Source organism: Thunnus albacares, chromosome 2, assembly GCF_914725855.1.
Source record: "Thunnus albacares chromosome 2, fThuAlb1.1, whole genome shotgun sequence".
NCBI lineage: Eukaryota > Metazoa > Chordata > Actinopteri > Scombriformes > Scombridae > Thunnus > Thunnus albacares.
This window is the reverse complement of record NC_058107.1, coordinates 8,477,346-8,495,129: the sequence shown is the minus strand read 5'-3', so window position 1 is coordinate 8,495,129 and position 17,784 is coordinate 8,477,346. Positions and strand designations below refer to the sequence as shown.

Sequence of the window (17,784 nt, the reverse complement as noted above, 5' to 3'; positions counted from 1 at the left end):
CTGTGATGATGTGGGAATGCAACAATCAGGCCACTTTAATGAGTCTCATCCCGTATTCCGATATTGCGGAGGTCGGAGGGGGATGAGGGCGGCTGGATGCAGACTGCAGCACCAAAACACACTCTGGCGCACAGTTCTACACATCGATCCCATTAGCTATTCTGCTGGGACAGCAAAGAAAACTGCAATGACAGTGGACAGTGGTCTAAAGTAACATGAGACAGTCCAGAGGGATGTTAAATGTACTGGAGAAATGAGATTACATACATGATTTTATTATAATACAATTTTATTTGCATATCATAAAGTCAGCTCATCAAAGTGATTCGAAAGAGCCCGTAAAAGTGAAGTTAAATAGATCAGTAAGCTCTCAGGTGAGACGCAATACAGCCCCTACACAAAGCGTGATCTTCATTTAGAGTGGTTGTGTGTTGATGCTTGAGTTACACGGCAGAAAAGAGGGGCTGCATGAGTGAATTCGTGTCTCCCCAGAGGGTGGAGGCTTTCTGCAAAAGCTTGCAGGTTTCCCCTCATCTTCTGTTGTCCCTGCGTCAAATGATGCGCAGGCGCCTTCACTATAAAAGCACCTGTCCTGGCCAGACATCACTCGCATCTCACTTACTTTCTCTCACACACTCACCCTCACACACTCCTGAACTCCACACACTCTCTCTCCGTTACAGAGCAGTCGGGCCGGACACCAGCACGGTAAAGGAACATGAGTTATTCCGGCGACATTTACAGCAGCAGCTCCTATCGGAGGATCTTCGGAGATGCTCCCCGGTCCGGTCGCTTTGGACTGGGCAGCAGCAGCAGCCCGTCCCGCCTGCAGTCTACGGGATTCCGCAGCAGCCACCGCACCTATGGTTCCCCCTCCGGCGTCTCCTCCACCACCTACCGCAGGAGCGCGGCTGCGCCCGGCCGCGGCTTGTCCTCCATGCCGGACTCCATGATGGACCTGACCCAGTCCACCGCGGTCACCAACGAGCTGAAAATCATCCGCACCAACGAGAAAGAGCAGCTGCAGGGCCTCAACGACCGCTTCGTGTCCTTCATTGAGAAGGTTCACAACCTGGAGCAGCAGAACAAAGTCCTGGAGGCGGAGGTCACTCTGCTGCGCCAGCGCCACAACGAGCCCTCTCGCCTGCACGAGCTGTATGAGCAGGAGATCCGCGAGCTGCGGGCGCGCGTGGAAGAGCTGACGCACGAGAAGAGCCAGATGCACCTTGACTGCGTGCAGATGAACGACACGCTGGAGCGCGTGCGGGAGAAGCTGGATGAGGAGAGCAAGCTGCGCGAGGAGGCTGAGAACACCCTGAAGGGCTACCGGAAGGACGTGGACGACGCCACCCTGGCGCGCCTGGAGCTGGAGAAGAAAGTTGAGTCACTGCTGGATGAGATCGCCTTCCTCAGGAAAGTTCATGAGGAGGAGCTGCAGGAGCTTCAGGCGTCACTGCAGGCCACACAGGTAGGCTACACAACCGGCCTGCGGGCCACACTGACAGGTGATACTTTGTTCCCGGGTATTGACTGATTATCAATAACCACTTTTCAGTGTCACACTGCCCAAAATACTGCAACAATTCCTGCAAATCAGTTTTCAAAGTCAGATCCTATACAACATGTTTTACCATGTACTTCAACATATCTGATAGGGACTGAGGCTTGACTTTACTGTGACCTTATCAAAGTAGATTATGTTTTTTTTGTATTATGTAATGGCATCCTGAGCCTATAATATATCATAATATACCTAATATGTAATAAAATTAATTACTCAGTTCTACTACAACACAGTAAATTTTATTGTTTATATAATCTGAAAGTTCCCTACAGTAGTCTAGGATTTGCTAACCTTTTACAAAGCTGTTAGAGATGTGAAATATCACATCATACAGTTTTCCTGTAATCACGACTTGCTGCGTCCTCCTCAAACTCACCACTGCGCACTGGATAATTGATGGCACTGCATTTCCGTTTCAGCACCTCGCGCTGTCCCCCCCTCCTCCTCCTCTCATAAAGTCTGGGGTCTCGAGCGTCGCTGCAGCGTCCCGCGCGCTCCGTCACGCCCCCGTGCAAACTTTAAGACGCAGCCTAAATCTCTACATGTCGAGGCTGTTTGTGTCTTTTCTCGCTAGTTAGTAACTCTGGAGTCGGTGGCGTTATGTATCAAGCTGTAGTCTCTATGGAAGTAGATAATTAATTTGTGAGTATTATGTGAGAGTGGTGACATTTGAGATAAAATAAACAAACTTAAAGAAATAAGGTCGCTGTAAACCTGCGCTTGTAGCCTAAGTGTCGCCATTTATATTTTCGTGACAATGTGGTGATGTTTTCATTAAAGAAGGGGAGGGGAGGGGGCGGTGGGCAGAGGGGGGGGAGAGAAGGGTTGGGGCGTTGGTGAAGGGAGGGTGGAGGGGAGGGGAGGGAGTGTAATGCGGAGAAATAGCGCATAATCCAGGGGTGTGGTCGTCCTAAAGAGAAACAGTCAGGACAAACCCTATGAGGAACACTAACGCTAATTTTTAATGTAAAATTGTGTTTTAAAAAGTGTTTTAACAGCAGCAAAACTTTGAAAATATTGTCCAAATTTCACAAAAAAGTTTTTTCCTGATCCCAAACACGCTCGTGCATCACTAAGAAAACCATCAATAATATCGATTCGTGTTAAATAACAGAAACTCCTCCAGTTACTCTCAATTTTATGGTGCTATTATTAGAGCTCATCATGTAGCATATTAAGCAAATCAAAAAGAAGAAAATACTTGTCATTTGATGTGAATGAAGGCAGAAGGCAACTTCTACTGGGACTTGGAGCAGGAATCAATTGTGCAGTGTTAAGTAAGCCGTGCAGATGAGTGATGGTTGCTGGGTAGATTTCTCCAGGGTTTCTCCTGTTCCCTGCAGGGAATATTATTGCCATGTAAGCTATTGACAGCACAGCAGAGAGAAGCCTGATTCAGCAGTCGATTCATCAGCTCTGCAGCAGTCCACACCACTGGCTGCAACTCAGCTCATCAACATACAGCTCAGCTTATACATATATTATGTTACCACGGGGAACACACTCCAACTGCAGCACACAGAGACAGATTAGATTATTTTGTACAGGGTTTGAGTGACTTTATCTCAGAGCTTCCAAAGTACAAACAAAACATAAAGAAATATTCTTGAGATTCCAGCATCCTCACTGATCAGTGTGGTCAGTTCATCAACCACAGATAGTCCAGTGTGCCTTAAAAGACTTTTTTGTCATCCATGGTGTCATTCAGTATGTTCAACAAACCAGTGTGTTACAATAGCTTCACTCCTTTTTTAAGAACAGACAAAAATGAAGCTTTTCTAACTCCTGTTACAGACTTTAAACTTGAATTACTCTTGTTAACAGATGAGATTGTTGCACAATCAAAATGATACATTGGGAAAAAACAATTTAAATAACTCAAATAATGTAAAAGCAGAAAGAAACAAAGTAAAGCAGGTAAACAAAATCTGAACAATTATGATTTAAGGGTTACAATAATAACCCTTAAATGCTTCTCTTCCACCTCTCTCAAACCCAGGTGTCAGTGGAGATGGACATGACCAAACCGGACCTGGCTGCTGCCCTGAAGGACATCAGGGCCCAGTATGAGAACCTGTCATGCAGGAACCAGGCCCAGGCAGAGGAGTGGTACCGTTCCAAGTTTGCCACCGTGACCGAGACGGCTGCCCGCAACCAGGACGCCATCAAGCAGTCCAAGGAGGAGCTGAGTGAGTACCGCAGGCAGGTGCAGGCCCGCACTCTGGAGATTGAGGCCCTCAAGGGCCACAACGAGGCCCTGGAGAGGCAGATTGCTGAGATGGAGGATCACCATAACAATGAAATTGGAGAGATGCAGGTATGTAAACAATAGGGGGTGGTGAGACTTTGGTGTTTTGTGGGGACTAATTAATATTTCATAATATAATGTGTGTATGTGTGATTGTAGGATACCATTCAGCAGCTGGAGGCTGCCCTGCGCAGCACCAAGGGAGAAATGTCCCGTCACCTGCGTGAATATCAGGACCTGCTGAACGTCAAGATGGCGCTGGACATTGAGATTGCTGCCTACAGGTTTGCTGCATTCCAAACAATACAGCAGTCATCAGTTAACTGACCTGCATTTAAATGTTAACTTTTACACTGTGCCATACATGTACCCATCCCTCACTTATTTCACATATTCATGTGAAGAAATATAATGGTTATTATTGTGTATTTTGCATTTTGCTATCCTCACCTTCACATTTTTGAAGGTGAGATACATCAAATGCAAAATTCCACCACAACTTGGCTAACAGAGACTTTGACAAGAAGTCTTGTCTGAATTTTCAAGTTCAGACAAGACTTTTTCAACAGTTTTTAGGTATTTTTTAAAAGTGTTTTCCACCCAAAGAAACATTATTATCTTTGTCTTAAATATCTCAAGATGAAATAAACTTGAAAGAGCTTCACTTCCACTCTAACATTTGTTTCAAGCATTAGAATTAAACTTTTCTGGGGTGTCTGGTGGCCTAGTTTTTAAGACGCACACCATTTAACCTATATCTGTCTCCAGCTACACTCTACATTATTCAATAAAATGCCCAAAAAGTACTCTTTAAAAGATAATTTTCCACTTGAAAAACTTCTATTAGCAGTGTTGACAGTCCAATCTACATATCTCTCTTTCCCACAAATAAATCAATCCTTTTTCCACTGTAACAAGATACATGAAGGGAAGTGAAACCTTACAATAATCTTACTCAGCAACAATGATAGTCTTCTGGGAAAATATAGCAGAACAGAGAGCAGAGGTGCTGCCAATGATACTCCAGTGACATTAGATCACTCAGGGGAGATGCAGAGAGATAATAATAGTAATGAATCCAGACTACAAGGTGACGTCATCTCTTGTTCTTCGTCTCTGTCTGTGCAGGAAGCTGCTGGAAGGCGAGGAGTGTCGCCTCAGCTCCGTGGGCGGCGCCATGGTCCAGTCCGGCTACCCCGGTTTCTCCTACATGTCAGCCCGCAGCTACACCCTTGGAGCCTACAGGAAGTCCAGCTCCAAGCCGGAGGAGGAGGAAGAGGAGGTGGAAGAAGAGGAAAAGGAGGAAGAGGAGGAGGGAGAGGAGAATGAGGAGGCCGGAGAGGAGGGAGAGGAGGGAGAAGAGGCAGAAGAGGGAGAAGAGGGAGAAGAAGGAGACGACCAGGAGGAAGGCGAGGGTGAGGGAGAGGAGGAGGAAGAAGAAGAGGAGGAAGAGGAGAAGCCGAAAGAGAAGGATGAGAAGGAGAAGAAGAAGGAGAGTCCCAACGGGAAGCCCAGCAAGAGCTAAACTGCTTGTGTCACCATCAGTATCATCATTGTCATCAATACTCATCACATCAATCACATACTGTATATGGATCAGGTTCCTGTTCACATCTTCTGTCACACACACACACATCAATCTGCACACTCCAGATGCCTCACGCCTGTGTTGTTCTGTCTCTGTTTACTCTGTAACTCAGAAGTGATTAGTTCAAAGTAAACTTGATTAGATGGAGGAGGAGCTTTAGACAGGAGTAGATGTATTAGCAGAAGAGTTTTACCCATTTACACACTCTGCCATCATGTCATCATGATTTTACATCACATAAATGCAGAGTTTCATCAGTTTGACACGGGGGATGATATTTTTCCTCATATGAGCAACAGCAAATGTGCCATTAAATATCAATATCTACAACAAGAGCAATCAAAACCTTGAAAGTAACAATTTTGTCAGCACACAGACTTTAAGATAAACGCACAGCTCAGCACGAGCACGAGAAGCAGCCAGTCCAACTTTTACGGTGCTATTTGATTTTTACATATAAAAGTTGGAGAGTACTGTAAGCAAAGAATGTATCATAGGACGAAGCTGTACCAGCTCATTCCTGAATGACAGCTTGTTACACAGGGAAGTTTAAATGGATTAAATGCTTCTATTTTAACAATAAGTCCAACCCCGCATTCCCCACAGCAGATGAATGCTTTTCACTTTCCTCTTTTATTCCACTTCACTTGGTCTCTTCATCCCATCCCACCACGACAAAATGAAATGTACACATTCACCACCAACGATTCAAGCCCTCTCCCATTCTCTCTCAGTCACTGCAGTGTCGCAGCACGGCAATAATGGCAACTTGGAGCTCTGAAAAACTGTATATAGAAATGTGTTGGGAGGATGGGTTGTGTTTTCAGTTCCTGGAGAGGAGAAATGGGTTATGCGGCAGCTTCTCTGCGGGGAAGTGCATCTTTGGGAATGAAAAATATAGAGTTTAAATTGCTGCTATATATTATTTTTTGGGAATATGAATTATCCCCCCTTTGATTGATTCATTTGTCAATGAGTTTGTCAGACATGTCACCTGTCAGAGTTTGATATTTATCTGGAAGTCTGCTTCCTTCCTTACTTTCTTTCACTTTGTTTTTTAGAGAAAACCAACCTTGCTTTTTCCTTTTTCCCCTCACACAAATGTGGTGGTGCTTTTGTTTAATTTAGCTGGAAACAGGAAACACGGTGAAGGTGAGCGTGGCTGTCAGTGTCAGGCAGCTGATGGTGACACCGACAGCCCTCCACTCAGACTGCAAGTGGCAGGTGGGGCAGATGCCACTGCTGTCCTGGTTATATGGTGTTGCATATAAGGGCTATTTTCACCATAACCCCCTCTATCGCTTTGCCCTGAAACATTAGTATCACTGTTGCTCATCATTTTACCCCCCCGTGCTTTTTTTTTCTTTTTGACAAATGAATGAACCAACGGGCATGAATGCATGGCCTGACTCTCAGAGCTTGAATATCTGCAGATGGGATAGATTTTCGCTTGTTGTGTGTTCAATTAAAAACTTGCCTTAACCATAACTGAAAAAAACAAACAAACATGTTTTCACCTGCATCTCACTTGTTTCTGGGGAGGCTAAGGAGTGCTGACACTTTCCAGACCGTTCTGCTAAACAACTGTGACTGTACGGGCTGCTATCTCATGCAGTGATATTCCTCTCTAAGCCAAATAAAGACATTTATTAACCAAACATTCAGTTCGTGTCTTTGTCTTGAGTTTCATGAAAACACATACAAAAATATTGTAAGTGGAGTATAGGACTAAAATTAATATCTTAAAAGAAGACATTAATTATCAAAATATTCATTCTAAAGTTTTCAATGTGATAAATCTCAATAAGTAACAACACATTTAATAAGAACTGACATGACATATGGTAAACAGATAATTAGATGTGAATGATATACTTCACAGTTGTTCAATTGCAGTTACAAATCCAAATATGGATTTATGGTGATTTCATTAAATAAAGTATTGAGGGCTGGACTAGTGTAGTGTATATAGAGCTCATATATAAAATGAATAAAGAGGAAGGGTAAAAGCATGTAGGAGTTGAATGTATTTGTATTTGCTGTGTAATACCAATAATGCTGACATTAACAAATAATGCTGTTGAAAAGTTTGCTGATGTTATATGAGTTTGCAGGATGATCAAAGCTAAAGAACTGTTAGATAGTTTGAGCAAAAAACAAAAAGCTGACTGAGCTGAGCAAAACTGAACAGAACAGAACAGAACAGAGGATCAAACAAAACTGAACTGAAAATCAGGACTGAAATACAAACTGAACTTAACAAACAAAGAACAGGTGGCCAGACACAAGGGCAGGCTGGGAGCTGATAGGCTGAGGGAAACACAGGGAGCAGAGCAGGGCAGGTGTGAAGGTAACAGCAGGCTGGGGAAAACCACTGAGAGCAGGGCAGGGCTAATGAGCGTGATGCGGGGCTGGTGTGGAGGGAAAAATGGGCTGGGGAGGGATGCAGGAACACAAGAGGGAAACACAGAGCAAACAGAAAACCAAAACCCAGAAAACACAACACTCTTAATCCAACCCAGCATACATGAACCCATCCAAGAATACACATGACTATAAACCCAAGTACACAACACCATAAACTAACTAATAATGCAAGACAGTCCTTTAAACCTACAATCCAAATCATAAACGAGCAAAATCATACGACTAAAAGGACTGGACAACAGAAGTGTAACCAAGAGAACAAAAACACAAAGAGTCAAAAAACCATGAATCCATGACAACTGAAAGTGATGAAATATGATATTGGTCTGTACAGAAATAGATGACTGACATGGTGATTAAGTTTGCAGAAAAACAAAAACATTAAAGCCATTTATGTATGTTCATAATTTCGTCCATTATCTGCTGTTACCTGTTCATATACCAGGAATATTAAAGCAGCTGCAGCCCATTGAGAATGTGTTAAGGTCAGGAGGTCTGTTGGAAGGTCATCATTACCTTAACTCTAACACAAGCATACATTCTGGCAATTCAGTTCAGCTGTGTTTATTTGCACTTCAAATGCTTCAAATTCAAATTCAACAGCTTTCATCACACACGGTTCAACTGACTTAAACTTACAGCACTTGTTCTTTTACTGACATCCCTTTCACTTCAATTGACATTTCATTTGCTTTCAGTCCTACACCTGACACTTCATCCAACATCTCTACTGTTTACATTGCTAAACCCTCAAATGTCACTGCATCTGCTTTCAGATTCATTCTTCAACTGAAACTTCAGCTTATTTCAGTGTTTACACTCAAGCTGGTAAGTCAACATGGCTTTATGATTCCTTTTCATTGTTTACACCTCAAATGACACTTGAGTGAGAGTTTTTAAGTGCCTCAGTGGTTACACAATGTCTACACAGCCTGCGTGGTGAAAGGAGCTTCAGTCTTCCATCTGTATAGGATGCGTTAGGCAGCACTCAGAGCCCAACACACAATCACAGTAGCTGTGCACATGAAATGAAAGAAAATAGATTTGAAGCACTAAAGTTGTGGTTCCACGTGTCCAGCATGAGTGAAGCATGAGCTGTTATGTGGTCTGTGTAGACAGATGTTTTCATTAAAATCCAACCATATCTGTTGCATCAGACACGTGTCTGACTGACGACTGAATAACACAGCTGAAACACCTGCTGTGTAGACAACCGTTTAGGGGCAAAACACATTAGCTGCATCCTGAAGTGCATCACTGTGAGTTGATACATAATTGGCGTGTGTCACTGTGTCATGATATGCTGCTGTCATATTTCCCAACATCAACATCTGCAAACTCTTTTTTTTTTTTACATTAGGTCACTAAATGTACAAATCTCAGCTAAAATACCCCGGCTATTTTTGTACTGTATATTGTACTGTGCATCTGGCATGTTAACTGACATGTGTCAAATAGGGGGATGGAGCCTGGGACCAGCACGGGGGCCGGGGTCTGAGACTACCACTGGATTGGATGCGGAGCCACAATGGGCGTGGCTAATGCTCAGCTATTGGTGGAGCTTTCAGTAGCAGAGGTTGAGGCTTGAAACACTGCTGGCTCTATGATGCCACAACAGGCAGGTCCACTGCACTGAGGGCCGCCAGATGGAGATGACCACTGGGGTGGGGCCTTTTGTCACGACTTGTTCAGTGGGTCAGGGCCACACTGCAGCAGGTGGGGTTACCGTACCACAATTTTAACTCTTCACACACGGATCAAAATGTTCCTACAAGTTTCCTTTCTAACCTATAGGAGCAGGAGAAGTTTTGGAGCACTGAGCCATACTGAACATGTCCCATTCACTGCCATTGAATCAGAAGGCTAAATCTTTCTATGCTTTCCTGCCTTTTGGCAGTGGTTTCTCCTTTATCTAAATGCATGGTACCATTACACATATATATCATGAAATTCAGCTACTACTGTACAGCTGCTACTGCTGCAACTTGCAGTTTAAAATTAAGAGCTACAAGTTACACTGTATGAGCAGTTGTCTTAATAAGCAGTCTGTTCACATTTCTCCCATCACAGCTTTCTGCTTTCAGACTTTTCAGTTCTGACAGGTGTATAAACAGGTGTATTACATTTCTCCTCAGGGGCTTTAGTTGTTTTCCTGTCTTAAGGTGTTTTCAGACCTATAGTTTGTTTACACTGGTTGCTGTTACAAGAGCCATTTAGCTCAAACTTGCAAAGTATGCCTTGTAGTTGGGTCATATTGAGTTCAGATGACGTTCCAATGACAAATAAACCTCTCCAGAATTCATTTGTGACCAGCCTGAGATCATTGGAGAAAATTTTCTCCAAAAGGTCTTGGTACGGTTGTTTTGGTCCACACCTGAATCATACCAAGGGGGGGAAATGAAAGAATGATTCAACCAGACTAAATATGTTTAGAAACACCCTGAGACCCCTCTGTCCTTGAACCAAAGTGTCGAGAGTTTAAGGGTGTTTTCAAAGCTATAGTTTGTTTTCTCTGGTCCAAATCAGTGGATGAGTTGGTAAACTTGTGGCGTTTTACCTTGGGTTCAATTTCTTTTCACACAGAAAAAATTCAAGCAAACCAAAATGCATCACTAAAAGTCACATAGGAAGGTTCACTCTGCTCATTGGGTAGATGTGTCTGAGGCGTGAGCAAGGACATTAAGGAAGAAGATCCAGTCTGCCCAAATATCAAGGAAGCATATACTTTGTTGCTAGTCCAGGTTCATTCTCCAGCTAGCTGCTACCAACCATGGAGGTATTATAAGAAGCACTCTTAATTTCGTTCATCTACATCCCAGTATGCAAAGTGCACCTGGTTACAGGAGCCGTTTAGCTAAAATTTGCAGAGTATGTCTTAGTTGGGTCAGATTGAGGTCAGATCATGTTCTCACTTCCTCTAAAGGGTCTCTGTGCGTTGTTTTGGTCTGATATAGTCGGACTAAGCAGGTCTGAAAATGCCCCAAATCTCACTCCAACCAATGTCCTTGCTGGTTTCATAATTAAATGGACTTACTGCTTTACAACATGCAAGTCTCTCTGATATGCACTGATGCACAAACATTTAGCTAAAGGAAGCGCCCCATAGTTTGGCATTAGTTCTGTTTGTCTTGAGACAGGCTTTAACGTGTAATCTGTAGAAATGACTTATGGCCTAAATATGGAATTAATATGACACCAAACACACAGTTTAGTCTGAATGCCATAAAAGTATGTTATCTGTCTCTGACTTTAGATTGTTTAGCAAAATGTTTTTTGAACTTTTAAATGCACATCTTTGCTAGTTAGGTCTAAATACATGGTGACAAAAATATGTTTGCTACATGTAAAAAGTAGCTACTGCAGGTGCAAAGTTACATCTTTGGGACAGCTGATGTACCACTTACCAAATGTAGGTCTGAAGCATTTATTTTGAATGGTGTGTCTGCTTATTCACTTTCAACCACACAGATGTAACACAAAGTGACTGCTTCTACTCACAGGCCTCCCTGCCTCTGTAGCCTTCAGGCAGAAGTCAATGCCTTTTTGTTTATGTGCAGAGCTGCATAATGGCTGCTGGGTGTTAGTATCATCTCATCTCAGCTCCCGCCTGCCTGCACCCAGAGGTGAAGGATGGAGCTGGCTAAGATGGATGGCTGTTGCCAACGCTGGCCCACCAGCACAGCTGTCACCAGCAAGAACTTCATCACAGCCTGAGACTGTTTGTTTCCCTGCTCACAGATTGTGTGTGTGAGTGTGTGTGTGTGTGTGTGTGTGTGCCTGTCGTGTGTGTGGGAGGGAGAATCAGCACAGTGGCAAAAACGTTATCAGCACTAACAGAAAATCAATAAAACTGTCAGAAAAGCAGGAGGAAAGTAGCAAGGACAAATGTATTTGACTAAAGTATTAGGTGAAAAGGAGCATGTGAGTTTCAAGAAACAGAATGCAACATGATACAGCAAAAGTAAAGGACAAGAGCTGCAAATTCTTCTCTGAGTGAGCTTGGAACAATCAATAAGAAGAAGAGACCATTAGAGACTCATGACTATAATACTGGATAAAGTTAAGGCTATAGATTCTTACTGTCTGTGTACTGGATTTAACTGCACATTTGCATCTTGCAGTATGTTTCTTGTTTGACACTCACCCACCAGTCCTTCTGTATCCGCGGAGACTGTTAGGTTATCTACCACACGTCACAAATTGCCTGACTGAGTACCTGTTTACAACTCGAGAGCTTTACTAAGTCATAATTAAAGTTATTAGCCATGCAAGCAGCGGCTCTATGGATGCGATGTCTGTCGGTTGGTCCGCCAATTTGCTCCAGACTGAAATATCTCCGAAATTATTGAATGGATTGAGACAAAATTTTGTACAGACATTCATGGCCCCAGAGGATGAATCCCATTGACTTTTGCGATCCCATGAATTTTCCTCTAGCATTTGTCAACAACTATTGGATGAATTGCCCTGAAATTTGTTAAAAATACTCATGTCTCCCTTAGGATGAATTGTAATAACTCTGGTGATCCCTTAAAGGGGACATATTATGCTTTTTGTTATTCTCTGTTAATTATATACTGTTATGATGTTAGATATCTATGTTAAACGCAGTAAAAGTTCCAAAACTTGAGGTTAATGTATGTAGAAACCTCTGAATGCTTCATTTGCAACAACCATTCGTTCTGTAGCCTTTGTTGCTAATGTTGTTGCTAAGGTTTTTTCATGTATTTTTTGCCGTCCACTTTCCTATTTCAGGTTGGATTTTGGCAAAACAAAATACAGCACTAGCAGAGATGTGTGTGTGTGTGTGTGTGTGTGTGTGTGTGTGTGTGTGTGTGTGTGTACAGGGTGGTGTGAGAAAGGAAGGAGGAGGAAATAGATGGTGGACATGAATCTGTGGGGTCAAGTCACACGAGAGTTCCAGGCAACAGGACCGTTCCGTTCATTCCTATGAAAGTTGCTCAGTGGCACATGCCAAATACAGAAATGAACACAACTGCGATCAACCCTTGGACTAGATAATACTGACTTTTCCCGCTTTTTTCAACTTCGCAACTTTTCGCGAACCTACTCTCCCCAGTTTCCTCAGGCGCCACCCCTCAATGGCATAGACTTGGTGCTTCAGGCTAAATCCCTGCCTAAGGGCCATGTGTCATTCCTCTATAACCTCCTATCTCCAATAGATGATTCGTCCGTGCGTATACAAAAACAAAAACAAACATGTGTCACCGGATGTATTGTTTACTGAAACTGTGAATAAATAAAAAATATTGATTAAAAAAAAAAAGAAACGAAAGTACATGCAATCGAAAACAATAAAAGGTAGATTTAAGGTGGAAAAGCAACAGCGTCTTGAAGTCATGGAGAGAAGTTATTGATCTGAGTGAGTTAGGCAAATTTTTCCAATCTGATGGTGCTTTAAAACTTAAAAACACATCTCCCAATTTCTTTAGAGATTCTAGGAACAAAAAAGGATGTTGAGTGTGTCTAAGTGAATATAATGAACTGAATGGAACCAAAAGCTGTTTTAAGTATAAAGGATAGTTAAAGTAAATACATTTGAAAACAAAGAGGAACAAATGTCTCCTAGAGTGAACTGGTAGCCAGTTCATTGTGTCCAACAGTGATGCGTGCGGTAAGGACACCTCAGAACAAATCTACAAATATTATTGTAAAATACATTTAAAGACTGAAGATGGGATTCAGAGGTGTTCTGATATATGATATTGCCATAATCAGTGATGAGATATAAAAGCTGTTGGACAATGCTTTTTCTTACTTGGAGAGTAAAACAATTAATTGACCGATATAGTATTCTGAGACTAGCATTTATTTTATTTCTAATAAAATCAATATGAGGCCTAAAAGAAAATTCAGAATCAACCCAAAGTCCCGAGTATTTAAATTTATCAACTTCAATGAATGGAGACTCATCAGTAAAATCAATAGCCAACTCAGCAGGTGAATGATTATAACTGGTGCCAAATAACATGCTGCTTGTTTAATATGAGATTGCTATTTAAAAAACATTTTTGAACAAAAGAAAATTCTGATTGCAAAGAGCATTGAATTTTAGTTATATCAGAGTCAGATGTATATATAACTGTGTCATCTGCATATCACTGAACAGAACAATTAGAACAAATATTAGGAAGGTCATTAATAAAAATAGAGAAAAGTAAAGGTCCTAAGATACATCCTTGTGGTACACCCTTTTCAATAGTTAAATAATTTGATGACAGTTATGGAGGTAAGAATTGAACCAAAATATTGTCTGTTGAGAGACACCAATAGCATAAAGTTTATCAAGAAGAAGATAATGGTCAATCAAATCAAAAGCCTTGGTTAAATCAATAAAAATTGCCCCTGTAAACTGACCTGTGTCTAGACATGATAATACATCATTGGAAAATATTACAAGGGCCGTAGTGGTAGAAAAGTTAGAATGAAAACTAGAATGAAATGGGGATAAAATATTGTGATCATTAATGTACTGAGATAATTGATTTAAAATTAACTTCTACAGTACAAATAATAGAAATTGGTCTATAAGTATCAAGATCTAGTGGAACTCCTCCTTTATGAAGTGGAGTGACTTTAGCACATTTCCAAATAGATGGAAGATTACAAGTAGATAGGGACAGATTAAATAGGTCAGCAAGTGGAAAAATAAGTATTTCATAAGCTAATTTTATAAACTTTGCCTCTGAGCCATCGGGACCAGGAGCACAGCCAACATTTAGAGCAGAAATAGCTTGCATAATTTCAGCGAGTAAGATACATCTGAAAGAAAATGAGCCACTGGTAGTTAGGTTGCTAATTTGATGATTTAAATAAGGTGTAACAAAAGAATATGAACCACAAACAGATGAAAAATTATGATTGAAAACTTTCTAGATAATAGCAGGGTCATGGATAACTTTATCATTAACACGGAACTGTGCAACAGAGCTTTTACTGGGACAAAGGATACTTTTCATCCTGTTCCAGAACTGTTAAGGCTTGTGAAAATCATGAGAAAGACTAATAGTTGGACTTAGCATTCCTAGTTTTTGTTTTACAGAAATTTCTTAAGTGTTTGTATGCTTCCTAGTCAGCTGGATCTTTAGTTGTACGATATTTTTCCCAGGCTTTATCTCTAAGTTTTCCAAGGAGCATGTTTATCAATAACTTTAATAAATTCACTCAAGAAATTCCATGCATCCTCAACATACGGTATCAACTGCAACCTATCCCAGTTAATTGCAATAACATCATGAATAAAATGATCAATATTTATGTTTTTACACTCCCTTATACTTATATATCTTGGAAGAAGATGAGGGATTTTAAACTTCTAAACACAGAAAATAACAGAATGGTCAGTGAAACAATCAGAAAGTACACCTGACTTAAGAATCCTATCAGGGTGAGAAGCAAATATCAAATCTAGCAGGGATGATGGTGTTTCAGTAATCCTTGTAGGTTCAGTAATAACTTAAGTTAAATTTATACTGTCAAATAAGTTTTTATCATTTGAAAAGGAACGATCAAAACAATTTATGTTAAAGTCCCCTAAAATAATCAATTCCGACGGAAAATTAAGAGAACTAATTGTAGACAATATACACTTAGTGGATTCAGAAGGTGCAGATGGAGGTCTGTAGAGACTTCCATTGACCAAATGTTTATTGTGATAAAACATATTCTAACAAAAAGACACTCTATATACACAGGGTCAACTTGAGGAATAACAAGTTGTGTCCTCAACCTAGAAGTGACGTAATTTGCCACACCTCCCCCTCTACTGCCTCTATCTGTTCTAAACAAAACATAGCCCTCAATTTGGATTTCATTGTTAGAAATGGTACTATTTAATGTTTATTTTTATTTAAAGTTTCAGAAAGGGTGTTAACATTAGGTTTATAGTAAGAAACCCAGGCTCTCAGCAAGTCAATTTTTGGGAGAAGGCTCCTAGCAAGACAAAAAATAGATAAACAAATTAAAAAAAAGAAAAATGATTCACCCCACCCTCCCAAAAAAGCTGTCATAACAGTGGGGGAAAATAAATAATGACAATAAGGTGACTATTAGATCATTTAGAAAAACTAAAAGAGTTAGTGCTAATTAGCAAATGTTTTCTAACATGCTAAACAAAGATGGTGAACATGATCAACTTTATACGTGCTTAACATCAGTGTTAGCATTACAGTTGTGAGCATGTTAGCATACTGATGTTAGAATTTAGCACCAAAGCAGTGCTGTGCTTGACTACAGCTGTACAGAGCCACTAGCACGGCTGTAGACTCCTAGTCTTGTTTTTTGTTAAGTTATTTTAAAACTGAATTAAATATGTCTTTTTTTAAGATAATGATGTCCACAGCTTTGTTATCAACATCTACAGTGTTAACTATGCTGTTAATACTCATAAATGTCACCAAAAGCATTGTTCATTTGCATTAAGCATTTGTCTATTGTTGTAAATCATTACAGTTTCTTTTATTGTGAAAGTTTTTGTAAATCTGGTGCTACTCCAGCGTTCCTCTCTCTGCATGCAGCTGGACTCAGTATGATTAATGCACTATCTTTCTTCTATGACACAAGGAGAGTTATGACTTGGCATCGTGGTGGGGAGACAGACAGGGAGCATGTCAGAGGGCAGATTTATTGAAAATTCAAGAGTCCGATCAATCCCACAGCTCAGCAGGCCTGTGGCCCGCTGCTGGTCGTCCTTGATTTGGCCGTACTGTGTGCGTGCTGAGCTCTGCTGTCAGCAGATTCTGTTGTTGTGGAGGTGCATACATAATTGAACTGCTCTCCTCCTCCTCCGCTGCCCTCCCGAGACCCTTTGAGATAAGGCAATAAATACTCAACCTCAGCGTTTAACAACCACTCTTCCCTGTTCCTGTTTCTGGGAGTCCACAAACATATAATTACATTTCTTCTTTTAAGTGAGTTAAACACAGAGATATTGGCAAACACACTCCTCAGTGACCTTGTTATTGCAAGTGCTGACATCCTGAGTGGACATTTGGCATGCTCTGTGTTTCTGGGACATTCTGAAATAAAGTGACCATTTCACAGCATCCAGCATGCTGTAAAAGTTAGCATTTGGCATAGGAGAACAGTTGACAAAGATTATTTGTTCTTTTGTTCTTTCTGTCAGTCTGACATTAGTCTCCAGCTCAACCTCAGTACAAGGATAACTCTTTTCATTCATTGTTTCTTTATGTCTTGTCTTGTCCCCCCCCCCCCCCCCCCCCCCCCCCCCCCCCCCCCCCCCCTCCCTTCATCTCTCCTGTCTCTGTGTCTGTCTGCCTATGTCTCTCTCTCTCTCCCTGTAACTCCATTGCTATATATAGACTTCTGCATTGCAGATGTCCCAGAGCCCTGCAGTTCTGGAGGAGCTACTGAAGTCCCAGCCAAAATTTCGGCTTCCTGACACACAGAGCCCAGGCGAGCAGAAACAGCAGACTAACTGTGCATCACAGGATGGGACGGTACATTGTGACAGGACTCTACACAGTAGCACAGTATGCGTGCAGTCTGCCGTGTAGCACGACTTAGCAACGTCCGAGGCATCACACTGCAGCAAGGATGAAGTGCCCCCCACAGAACAGAGTCAAAACCACTGCAGTCATAATCTTTGAGTGGGTGGGTATGTGTGTGTGTGTGTGTGTGTGTGTGTGTTGGAGGGGGGGGATTCTTGTTGTCATGCAAAATTTTCTCAACCATTTTCTTGTTGTTTTAAGGCATTGCTGGATCATGGCTCGATTTTTAAATAAACTTGAGATGATTTAAGACCTTAATGATGGTTGATAATCACATCTTCACATCAGTAGTGTGTATTCCAAAATATTTCATTGCCATGACACCAGTCAAGAAAAATGATGGCAATTAATTATTTAGGTGTCAGTCAGGGACAAATAACTGTATGTAATAATGGCAGAATACCAAATAACACAAATAAAGTATAAA

At 41.5% G+C, this 17,784-nt stretch overlaps 1 protein-coding gene across 1 annotated transcript; it reads left to right on the top strand.

Annotated features, from left to right (window-relative positions):
* The first annotated feature begins 237 nt into the window (after positions 1-237).
* Positions 238-7,058, top strand: zgc:65851 (uncharacterized protein LOC321113 homolog). The gene is made up of 4 exons (XM_044364760.1): positions 238-1,468; positions 3,564-3,881; positions 3,972-4,096; positions 4,941-7,058. Exons 1-4 carry the CDS (start codon positions 719-721, stop codon positions 5,335-5,337), a joined length of 1,590 nt encoding a protein of 529 aa, XP_044220695.1. The 5' UTR covers positions 238-718; the 3' UTR covers positions 5,338-7,058.
* The last annotated feature ends 10,726 nt before the right edge of the window (positions 7,059-17,784 follow it).

Bases quoted from the DNA above. Each gene is read 5' to 3' on its own strand.
- zgc:65851 (XM_044364760.1), top strand. From the start codon at position 719: ATGAGTTATTCCGGCGACATTTACAGCAGCAGCTCCTATCGGAGGATC. The intron at 3,882-3,971 runs GTATGTAAACAA...GTGTGATTGTAG, and splicing joins ATGAAATTGGAGAGATGCAG to GATACCATTCAGCAGCTGGA. The intron at 4,097-4,940 runs GTTTGCTGCATT...CTGTCTGTGCAG, and splicing joins ATTGAGATTGCTGCCTACAG to GAAGCTGCTGGAAGGCGAGG.